At 36.4% G+C, this 12,000-nt stretch overlaps 1 protein-coding gene across 1 annotated transcript in view; it reads left to right on the top strand.

Annotated features, from left to right (window-relative positions):
- LOC127430782 (nuclear receptor subfamily 6 group A member 1-B-like) overlaps positions 1-9,458 on the top strand; it is a 46,241-nt gene extending 36,783 nt beyond the window's left edge. The window contains exons 4-9 of the mRNA XM_051680847.1: positions 667-821; positions 1,386-1,592; positions 3,649-3,903; positions 4,023-4,144; positions 5,225-5,377; positions 7,350-9,458. Coding sequence (XP_051536807.1) covers positions 667-821; positions 1,386-1,592; positions 3,649-3,903; positions 4,023-4,144; positions 5,225-5,377; positions 7,350-7,465 — 1,008 coding nt within the window. The 3' untranslated portion in view covers positions 7,466-9,458. The remainder of the gene's footprint in view (positions 1-666; positions 822-1,385; positions 1,593-3,648; positions 3,904-4,022; positions 4,145-5,224; positions 5,378-7,349) is intronic.
- The last annotated feature ends 2,542 nt before the right edge of the window (positions 9,459-12,000 follow it).

Below are 12,000 nucleotides of genomic sequence, written 5' to 3'. Positions count from 1 at the left end.
AAACAATGGACTAGTCTAAATAATTTTTTATCCAAGAGAGCAAAATGAAGGGGGAGAACAGGACGGTGGACATTCTGAAGTCCACAGAGAGTAAATCAATTCTTTAAATTCTTACTGTATGTATATACAGTGTAAAAATATATATAGCATGAGAAATAGATGTACACAGTGTGTGTTTGTGTCTTGGTGTCCTGTTATCTGGGTGTTTGTGTTTGATTGAGTGAAGTGGTGTGGCCCCTGACACTTTCTCGCTCTGTTAAGAAAAACACAATGTGTTGGATTCCTCGCTTTCAGACCGCGGAGCAAAGGACAACCATCGGAGGACTCAAGACAAACTAGAGTTCGCTCGGGGCTGTCCGCACCTGAGTGCCTACGCGGCCGACAACGCAAGCACCCCCATCGTTATTGAGTCTGTCTTTTATTGACGGATGGAAAAAATCTGTAGGGAAGAGAAAACATAAAGAACAAGACGGTCTCTCATTAACAGTTTAACCTGTATTCACAATAGAATTGTGCACATGGTCTCCGAATTCATTGTGTATTAACCATTTTCCATTTCCTTATTCCACGCAAGTATTCTTGCCTTTAGATTGAGCACAATCGATGGCATTGAACAGACCACATTCATCACTTACCCGCTTAATTTGTCTTTCTCACTCTCCATAGATCTCGCTGGAGGAGATTGAACGAATTATGACTGGCCAGGATTTTAAGGAAAAAATGGAACTGTCGGATGCATGGAGCCACAGTAACCACAATTCACGTGGCAACGGTATCTCCGAGGGCGGCCATACCTTATCTTTCTCCACGATATCCACCAGGTGTGACCCCAATGAGGAATGCACACTACACTGTTTTACGCCTGTCCTTATGTGCAGGGACATGGCTTTGTTCAATTCATTTATTAAATGTTTGTGTTCCAGAATGAACCACGAATTAAAACAAATGCAAACAAACAGTCGAAACAAAATGAAGTTAAAATGTTCAAGTCAACATTAAATTAAAATTGCCGCTGTTTTCTAATAAACATATACCTGGTCTTATCATGCATGATTCATGTGCTATACCAGTGAACGGAAATAAGAAATGTTTGTATTCATAATCTTCAATAAAAATGTAAAAACTTGCTCTGCCTCTGAAACGACACTTCTACTAATTAAGTAAGCTTTTTCTACAATCCAGCGAGTACTAGTGAATAAAATCCCGGCCTACTTTTTTTTTTCTCTTCGAATATTTTGTTTCATTCTGAAAAACATCACATTATGGAAGTAAAATAGGTTGCGAACGCTGTTTCATGTTGACTTGAAATTTTATACAGAATTACTTCAATATAAAGTGAGATGTATGATGTAATTATTCCTTTCTCATTCTCTCCCTCTCTGCAGCCATTCAATGAAAATTAACACATACACTATGTCCTGTAGCGATCTGTGCACCAGTCCGCAACTAACTCATTCTTTCCTTTTGTGCAAATACCCTTTATCGCCCCCTACTGGTGGCAGCCTTAAGACACAATCACACACATTATCACTCCAGCTTGTCGCAGCCGAAGACCTGACACATCTTAATACACCCATGGTCATAGAGGAGGGGTAAGTCTCATACACATTCCTTGCTTACAAACTTATCCTACAAATTTACATGCAAGTGTAACTTTCGTATTATGTTTGATTTAGTTTTTATAGGGAACATATACTAGAAAACAGGATTTTCATTGTTCTTTTGAAATAAAAAGAATTAGATGTACTGTCACTGTGTAATCATACTTGCGTGTCAGACAGAATCTGGCGAATTTTTTTGATTTTTGGCAGTAATTCTGTGGAATTTGATGGATGTATGGATAAAATACATATTTAATATTTAAAATATATTTTTAAAATATTTAATAAAATATTTTAACAATATTTAAATTTTAATTTAAAAAAATAATATTTTTGAAATATTTAAAATATTTAATAAAAACAGTTGCAAAAGCAGATCAGTTACAAAAATTGTTAAAGGGATGGTTCACCCAAAAATTTACAAATTATGTTACAACTTACTCACCCTCATATTGTTCCAAACCTGTATGACCATTCACTTTTATTGCATCTTAAATTCAACTAGATAGGTAAATTTTGTCCAGACAAACTTTGATGCTGGCTTGACAACACCTCGTCTAAATGTTGAACTAGTTTTATAAAGTTAAAATTTGATGGTTATCCACCTTTATTATGTAAGCAGCGGCTGCATTTCCGGTGAATGTGACAAAGTTCCGCTGGCATTGACCGCAGTGTAAATAACTAGAAGGTTATAATACCAGAATTTAGTGATATGGGCTTATAAACAATCACACAATCACAGGATGTACAGCAGAATTATCTGCCAATGTTGGATAATTTTCTAACATCTGCATTTATAGTAAAAGAGTAAGTAAATAATTCACTTGTTGCTGTGTGTTGTTGTATTGAAGAGACGGTAATAAAATCTGCTTCTTTTTACTGAGATTGTGACAATGCTCTCTTTCTTGTCTCCATGTAAACTTACATTCATATGTACCTGCATAACCTCTGATGATGCCTCTATTTATTTATTTCCAAAGGCGATGTTTCATAAGCCATGCTGAATGCGTGATCTGTGTGTCTGTTTACTACGCACCGCTAAGAAAGAGAGAATGCTCTCTGACAATTGTGCGTGTAACAGTCTGAAGGTCTGTATAAAGCTTGGTAGATGTAGCTTGAAAGCTCTAGGAGGACTTGAATGTTAGACATTTTGGTCTCTGTTTAGGGATAAAAAAAATTTTTTTTTTTAAATAAACCATGTTTGTAGTATAACTGTTATGAAAGTGAGTAGTGACTGAAACATAAGGTGCGTCCCAAACCGCACACTTCTGCACTATTCAGCAGCATTTTGTAGTGGAAGTAGTGTTAGTATGTCAACACTGAAAATGCAACAAAAAGAAGTGATGCACTTCTTCACCCATCAAAACGGAGTGTGGAATGTTAGAAACTTTGTGGTCTCAGCACTCACGGCTGGCTGCACGTAGTGGAAGGGGCGGAGTTACCTTGCTGGTCTGACAAAACTGTTGTAAATAATGGAGAAAGTAGCAACTAGCGAAACGTCAGTGAATACAGAATCATACAAATGTGAGTTGACAGCTTTGCCATCACCCCAAGCTGTGTGAATATCTGTGTTGAACTGAGGTTGGCTAATGTGCTAAAGCTAGCGGCAACACATCGCATGCTTTTGAAATCTTCTGTGTAGGAAAAAAGTTTATTTTTCCATTTGGGATGATGCTACACTTTGAAAATTCTTACACTACATGGCTAAGTGCATAGTGTACAGTACAGGGTGTCATTTGGGACTCAACTATAAATTTTGCCTTAAGTCGTCTTTTGTGTTACACAGAAAAATGAAGGTTATAGGGGTTTGGAACAACATTAGGGTAAGTCAATTATGACAGAAATAAAATTTTTGGGTAAACTATCCCTTTAAGAAATTATGTCGCAATCATAAGCACATTAACATATGACCGACCAACTTTCCCGTATATCGACGTGGTTAACTAATCATTACAATGGTCATTTACATATAGAATTATTAAAGGTACAGTAGCAAAAAAATGCCTTTTTTTTTTTAATTCTAAGTGTCTCTATCTGTTTCTCTCAGGTATATTGTGACTCAGTTGGAGCTGTTAGCTCTGCTGTGCCGTATTGCTGATGAGCTGTTATTCAGACAGATTGTCTGGATCAAGCGCTTACCGTTCTACAATGATCTGTCCATCAAAGACTGCACTCGTTTACTGGGGGCTTCATGGCATCAGCTCATCCTCCTCTCCTCACTTACTGTGCACAGTAAACAGATACTGGGAGAACTGGCCAATATCACACACCATTACACACCTTCAAGTCTGACACTACAGGGGTGAGCTAATTGTTTGCTTTCAGTGTGGAAAGACAAATTTGCTTTTGCCTTGTTATAAATATTGCTGAATATGTTTATGATATATAAGAATATATATGTGGGTGTGGGCATGTATGCAGGTTCGGTGAAGATGCTATGGAGGTCATGGAGAGTTTAAATTTTCTTTTTCGTAAGTTTCATCAACTAAACATCAGCAATGAGGAGTACAGCTGCTTGAAGACCATCACCTTGCTCAATCAAGGTAATATACACATTGAAACACACACACACTATCATAAGCACATCTATTCACACACTAACTGTCATTAGCTATGAGATCCTGTGCCTCTGAACACTGTGGATTTAGCACAGTGGTTCTCAAACCCCCCCCCCCCCCCAAAAAAAAAAACTTGCATAATTTTTACGTTTTGTTAATAAATTCATGTGAGACCAAACCCAAAATTTTTAATTAATTAATTAATTAATTAATTAATTAATTAATTAATTAATTTTATAGTTTTAACAGTGGTATTTGTAACAAGACCATAGTAAACACATGGAAGCATGGATCTTCTTCACCACCATGGTTAGATATAAAATGATTTCTATAAAACAAACTATGCCATTTTTGTAATTATAAACAGTAGACCTACTCTAAACACGTGTAAAAACAATAATTGTAACAAAAATTTATTATATTCCCTCACTCCCCTAATGTAGCCTATGACAATTTAATAGAGCTGAAGTGGTGATATGATAATATTTATTATCAATCTATTTCTGCCTAAAGTACTGTTAGTGTTACTATAGTAAATTCAAGGGTGGTGATGTAGAATTCTGTGCCGAATTCGCGCCTTCTGCTTCTCGCGCCTTGCTTCACACAGATTCTTGCAAAGCTGTGAGTTTAATAGCTTGAGCTTTAAGAGCTTTGCGCTCGCACTGCTCTGTCCAATGAGCCATATCCATCTACAGCGCCATACAGGTGCATTAGCCGAAGTGCCTCCGCCTGTGTATTTGACGCTGCAAAACCAGATACTTCAGATCCGTCGCTAAACTTCAAAATCAGATGAACCGCGGTACAAATGCGCACCAACCCGTATAATTGAGAACTAACTGATATACTCCTAGTCTAGATAAACGTTTTAATGCAAAGAAGAACTTGACGATAGATTTGATTTTTATGACTGATAAACTCCCCCCATTTGTAACCTAACGCCCCCCTCTCTACTAATTTGCTCTCAGCGCCCCCCTGGCATCCTTTGAACGCCCCCATTGAGAACCCCTGATATAGCAGATGTTTAATATGAGTGTGTGTGTGTGTGTGTGTGTGTGTATATTGTAGATACAGCTGGATTATGTAACATGCCCACACTGGAACAGTTGAGTGAACGTTACTGGTGCGTATGTCGGGACCTGACAGAGAGACTCCACCCTCACCGGCCCAAACGCTTTTCTGACATCATCACGTGCCTCTCTGAGATACGCCACACCTCAGGTGTGTAAATCAATGTGTGTGTTTGTTGGAGAGAAAGGGTTGGTAAGAGATAGAGAAGCAGTGTAATTGAGTGTTTATGTGAAAAAAGGTCAATTTTGTTGACTGAAACAGAGAAAGTCTGATGTCTTTTTGGCTCAGTGTAGCATTGCAGGATGTCATGTTTTTGGAAATATTAATAATAGTAATCCAGCTGAACAGTTTTTGCTCAATTGTACTGCCATTTAAAAATGAATTAGTCAATTAGATTAAGGCTGGGTAAAAAAAAAAAAAAAAAAAAAAAAAAAGATTTTCCAATGCATTTTCTTTAAACCTTCATTTAAACAAAATTAATATTGATTCTTAATTCCCAAGATTGATCTTTTACTCTATCCTTTAAAAAAAAGTACTTGCAAAAAGTAAACAGTCAGTAATTTTTTCATCATTTAAAAAGTTTTACTTCTAAAGAAATTAGTTGTAATTTTGAAACATATGTATAAAATCATGACCACTCACATTAAAATGAAGCTGTTTTATTCTACATGGAGAGGGTCTCCTCATGGGGGCTACCATGTTAGAATCACATGACCAGTCGAATACTACTTGCTTAATCATAGTAAACGCCTTGTCTTCTGACACTTTTCCTCTTGGATTAAATTAATCATGGCTGACTATGAATAGTGAACTTCTACAATGGCATCGAGAACTGAAAACTATTGTGGTTGAATAATGCTGCATCCAAGCCGCTAGGTGTCAGTGTAAGACCAAGACGACATATTCAAAAAATTACTGAGTGCACCTTTAAGTACTTGCATCACCAGTGATTGTGTAGTAAAGTGGTGAAATACTCAGCACCAAGCTCCTTTTACTGCATTTTGAGAGTAACATTTTGGTTTGACTCATTCCGTGTAATGTGTGTCCAAAAAGAGATCCACACAATCCATTTTTGAAGTTGTGCAAATCCACACTTGTTAATATGCGCTCAACCAAAACAAAACGGCCAGTATTCTTAAAGAAACAGTACCGTTTCAGCACGTGCTCTACAAATAAATGTGAATACTGATAAATAGTACAAATTATGAATGTAAACAATATATATATATATATATATATATATATATATATATATATATATATATATATATATATATACACACACACACACACACACTTTATATCCTGTATGCAATGTAATATATACAATTTCAAGACATATTTAATGATGGAACAGATGAAATATGCACATTTTTAAAAACCTAAAATGTGACCAAAATTATAAAAACTAATGATAATATAAAATATGTAAAAGTCATATTTTCTTAATCTACCAAGTTAGAAGCCCCCCCTGTATAATTAACAGCATTAGTTGAGAACGTTTCTTTCATATGTAAGCAAATTGGAAATTATTAATAAAATATACCCACATGAATCGTAATCGAATTGTGATTGAGTCAAGGGCTTGTAAATCGGAATCATTCTGTACCCAACCCTAATTTAGAGTTAAAGTCTGCTCACAGTCTGAAATAACTAAACGATACAAAATGAAAAAATATTTGCAAACAATTATTAGTACCAAAACCAAGGCCGATACTGAATTTCATTATTCTTTGAAAAAAGTTCAGAAAGCTGGATGAATAATTCAACATCTGAGCAATTTTAGAAATCAGCCTAGCCAGATACGGCCAGTTTAGTGTTTAATCAAAGAGTCAATGCAATACAATATTTCAGACTCAGAAGCAGTGTTTCCTTTTAAAAGCATGTTGTGAATGTATTTCATGCTGAACAATTGGACTTGGTGTAAGTAGAAATGTTTTTGGCAGAAGATTTTCCCGTCTGTGCTATTTTTTTAATTTCTATGTGTACCTGACTCAGACGCACGTCTTATGCTGTCACATCTTGCTATTCCTGCATGAACACCCCCTCTTAATGCAGTTTTTCAAAATATAGCTCTGTTGTGAAGGGTGTTAATTATGCAATTATTGCTTGTTGTTTGCAGGGAAGATGATGTCCATTCCTCTAGAGCAGCTTCCACTGCTGTTAAAGGCGGTACTATACTCCTGCAAAACCAATCAAAACCCCTGGCCAGCCAACAGGTCCTTCTCCAGGACATAGGCCACGCCTGCAGCCATGCCAATCATTTGAATAGCTATTTTAATTTTCGTTTACAATGTTTCCCAATTTATTTATTTCATGACAAGGTTGAATGTAAAGCTCTTGACAGGTATGGCTGCACCAAATGTAGCAATCTACCAAATTACATTTCAAGATACCAGAAAAGGAAACAAAATTTCCAACTACCTCAGGAGGAACACGACTATTAAAGGAAAGACTTTGCCGAATTCTGCCGAGACTATTGCCATGAAAAGTCAAAGCAACAGACACCGTTCATGATTTAAAATGTTACCTAAAAATGGATTTACTGTAATCTACATGTTGTTGAATATTTTAAGTATGCAACTACTATGGTGATATCAAATATCCTTGTATTATGGGAAGTCGTCGATAAAACATGCTTGTTGATGTTGAAATAATGAAGAAGCCAGTGGTTGTGCAGCTCAAATTTCAGCACATACTCGTTTGAGTACCAAAGTTGAGCATGCCTCAATTAACCTGTTTTAGACTAGTTTGTGTATGTTTTTGTTTACTTTTAAGGACTCTTTCTTTTGGATGGGGACTTTGGTAATGAGCCAGTCACCAGGGTAACAAGAAATGCAATAAGCACACTCTTTAGACCAGGTGTGTATGTGATACATGTGTGATTTCTCTCAAAAATCATTTCACACATGTCTTTTAAGGAGATGTGAATGCTTGAACAGGGTTCTATGTGTTTGTATTTTGGCATAGCTGTGGTTTTGTTGGAAATGTTACTTCTCAGTTCAGTGTATATTGTTTTTGTTTCATAATTTCCTTTCATGAATTTGAGAAATAATTTGTTTTATAATTATTTTGTTAAATGTTCATATGTGTTTTAAAGAAATAATTCACCCAAAAATGAAAATTCTCTCATCATTTACTCACCCTCATGCCATCCCAGATGTGTATGACTGTCTTTCTTTTGCTGAACAAAAATAAAGATTTTTAGAAGAACATCTCAGCATTGTAGGTGCCCAGAACATTTTTAAACTCCTAAAGCACATAAAGCCAGCATAAAAGTAATCCAAAAGACTCCAGTGGTTAAATCCATGTCTTCATATCGCCACCTACTGGTCAGAGGGAGATTTATAGTATAAAAAGACTTGAATATTGATCTTTTTCTTACCCACACCTATCGTATCACTTCTGAAGGCATGGATTCAACCACTGGAGTCGAATGGATTACTTTTATGATACGCTTATGTGCTTTTTTTGAGCTTCAATGTTCTGGCCACTATTCAGTTGTACTGAATAGACCAACAGAGCTGAGCTTTTAAAAAATGTTCCTTTGTGTTCAGCAGAAGAAAGAAAGTCATACACATCTGGGATCGCATGAGGGTGAGTAAATGATGAGAAAATTAGTTTTTGGGTGAACTATTCTTTTAAATTTCTGGAACAGAAAAACCATGTCTCAGGAAGGCCATTTGATCTAATGAGGGTTGGGTTTAATAAAATTTTCCGTCAAATTGTACAGAGGAACATTCCAAAAATGACTAAACATTGGAAGAATGTTATGTGACCATAACCTTCCATTCCTTCGCAGACTTTGAAAGTTTATATTTCTGTTTCGCCACAGCAACAGACCACGAGAGAGCAGAGTATAGCGGCATGCCCGCGGATAGCCTTTGAGGGTCATGCACTGACAAATAGCGAGTGGGGGTTTGTGATCGTTTTCTTTGTACTTGCTTTTTCTTTCTATTTTGTTAAGGTCTGAGGCCTTGAAGTGCCTCTGTAGTTGATGACATATAAAAATGGGGCCACAAACGGATTGTATCCAAGGGCGTAGATTTGGCTTGAACATTGGGGGGGTTGCAGCGTGAAGCATTTTACATGTTTCCATTGATTATGGTATAAATATGGGGGGCGGGTTGTACTTGCTTGTTATGATTATCCATCCCCCCTGGATTCTACACCCCTGATTGTATCACTCAGCTGTAAAATAACAGCATACTATTTTTTCATCTCATAAAGAAAGGCCTGATAAACGTGTCTGTGTGTTTTCATTTACCGCCTTTGTCTTTGTTAGCTCTTCTTCTCTACATTCTGTATTGTGTTTTCCAGGTTCTATGGCCTTGCAGATCTAGACCAATGTGCCCTACAACTGCCTGGAGCCATAGTAATCTTTTCCAGCTCAGGAATTAGTGATGGCTAATGAATAAAATACAGTAAACATTACTATTTGACAAAGAGCACAATGGCTTCTTAAATCTGACAATGTAGTGGTAATAGTTAAAGAAATAGTTCACCCAAAAGTGAAAATTCTCTCATCATTTATTTGCCAAATGTAGATGACTTACTTTCTTCTGTAGAACACAAATTAAGATTTTTATAGGAATATCTCAGCTCTGCTGGTCCATTCAATGCAAGTGAATGGTGACCAAAAGGTCCAAAAAGCACACAAATGCAGCATAAAAGAAATCCATTAGACTTCAGTGGTTAAATCTATATATTCAGAAGTGATATGATAAGTGTGGGTGAGAAAAAGATCACTATTAAAGTCATTCTTTATTATAAATGTTCACTTTCACATTCTTCTTTTGTTTTCAGCAATTCGCATTCTTTGTGCATATCATCACCTACTGGGCAGGAAGGAGAATTTATAGTAAAAAAAAAAAAGACTTAAATATTGATTCTGAAGACATATAGTTAACCACTGGAGTCTCATGGATAACTTTTATGCTGCCTGCATTAAAACACAAAATATAGTGGTGATGTATGACCGGATGCTGGAAGGAACCTCAGCCTTAATGTATGTCCAGTCAGTAAAACTTTGCAAGCTCAACATTTGTTGGTCATCCTTCAGGTGATGTTCTAAATTAGCACAGTGCTTTTGTCACTTGACATTGAGCTGAAGTTTGAAGTCTCTTGTAACTCAGTTCACTAATAATATTCTTATGGATTACTTTTATGCTGCATTTATGTGTTTTTTGGACCTTCAAAATTTGTCTGTCATTATGTTTCCTAAGTGAAGCTATTAGGTGGCTGTAAACAATTAATTCACATTTTAAGGCACTTAAGATTGTCCACTCATAAAAAATAAATCTTTCCTTTAAGGGTTTACAGCCTTATGCAGGGGTCAGCATCACCCCATTCATAAATAACAGCTATTCAAAAAAAAAAAAAAATCACAGGTATTTAATTATAGTAGATATTTAACCAGTGCTAAATAGTTTTTGAAGGGCTCTTAAAAGCGTGAAATTGAGAAAAAGACACATTTTTGGTCTTTTTGCCTTTTGAAGCTTCAGAGTTTTGTTCACTGTATTCACTTGCATTGAATGGACCTAAAGAGCTGTGATATTCGTCTAGATATCTTTGTTTGTGTTCTGCAAAAGAAAGAAAGTCAAACACATCTGGAATGGCATGAGGGGGAGTAAATGATGAGAGAATTTTCATTTTTGGGTGAACTATCCCTTTAACAAAAGCTCCTCCGCAAGTCTTGCCATTGTTCATTAAGTGCTGAATATAGAAGAACTCCATGGCTTTCATCTTTTTTGTCCTGTGAGCAGATTTCTGAGTGTCCACTGAGATGCCCATGACCCTGTTTACTCTTCAGTTTGTCTCTTTCTGTTCATTCTCTCTCTTTTCTCTGTTGTAATCTGTCATGATGAAGTAGTCAGGCTAATATGAACAATACAACATATTTAGTAAACTTAGAGAGCTTAGTGACAGATATCTTGAATCATAAGAAGGTAAAATGGAAGTGTGCTGTGTGAATTGTAAGTGAAGATCCTGTTTCCTGTGTCATGCACCGCCTCTTGCTGTGGGAAGTGCAGAAACTGTTACTGTTTTTAGCATTAGACTGTTTTTAACCTTTCTCTTTCTTTTCCTTTGGGTATTTTTCACTCTCCATCTCTCCTTCCATTCTTAAAAAGAGAGCTTACTTCATCCTCTCGTGATTTTTCTGGTTGATACCTGATTCCCCATATTCACATTCAACACATGCAAACATGCATATTTTTTCACATCTCCTCAACTACAATGTCCCCCAAATTTTGTACACTCAAGACACCCTTTATATTGCATTAGATAACAAAATATCAAACCAAGTTACATTCATTTAAAGAAAGACAGCACGAGCACTCTCTCCAAGCAAAAGGTTTAAGAAAAAGAAATTAGTTTGGTTTTAAATAATAAAGCATTTTTTTTTTCTTTTCTCATTATTGGACACTTTCTGGTTGTTAAACTTTAGTGAAAAATGTCTATAATTAATGTGATGAACCATAGATACTCTGCTAGGACACCAGTTTGAACCTTGATTGGTAACTAATTATTACAAAATGTTTGTTCTGAGAAAAGCAGGGGCGGTGCCAGGATTTTTCACCGGGGGGGCAGGGTACCCTGATATGTCTGTGGTGGCACCGAAATTCCGTTCAACTGGGGGGGTGCGATTGTCTTCTACAACCGCCCCCTGCAGAAGGGGTCTAGCATTATTTGTTTGTAGATGCCTCTTCGTCTGATATCATAAAATAGTTTCTTAAAATTAAACATTACTTGTTTTGCTCTAGAAACATATT

Source organism: Myxocyprinus asiaticus, chromosome 40, assembly GCF_019703515.2.
Source record: "Myxocyprinus asiaticus isolate MX2 ecotype Aquarium Trade chromosome 40, UBuf_Myxa_2, whole genome shotgun sequence".
In the NCBI taxonomy this organism is placed as follows: domain Eukaryota; kingdom Metazoa; phylum Chordata; class Actinopteri; order Cypriniformes; family Catostomidae; genus Myxocyprinus; species Myxocyprinus asiaticus.
The sequence above is the reverse complement of the archived record's forward strand: the minus strand, read 5'-3'. Positions and strand labels throughout refer to the sequence as shown.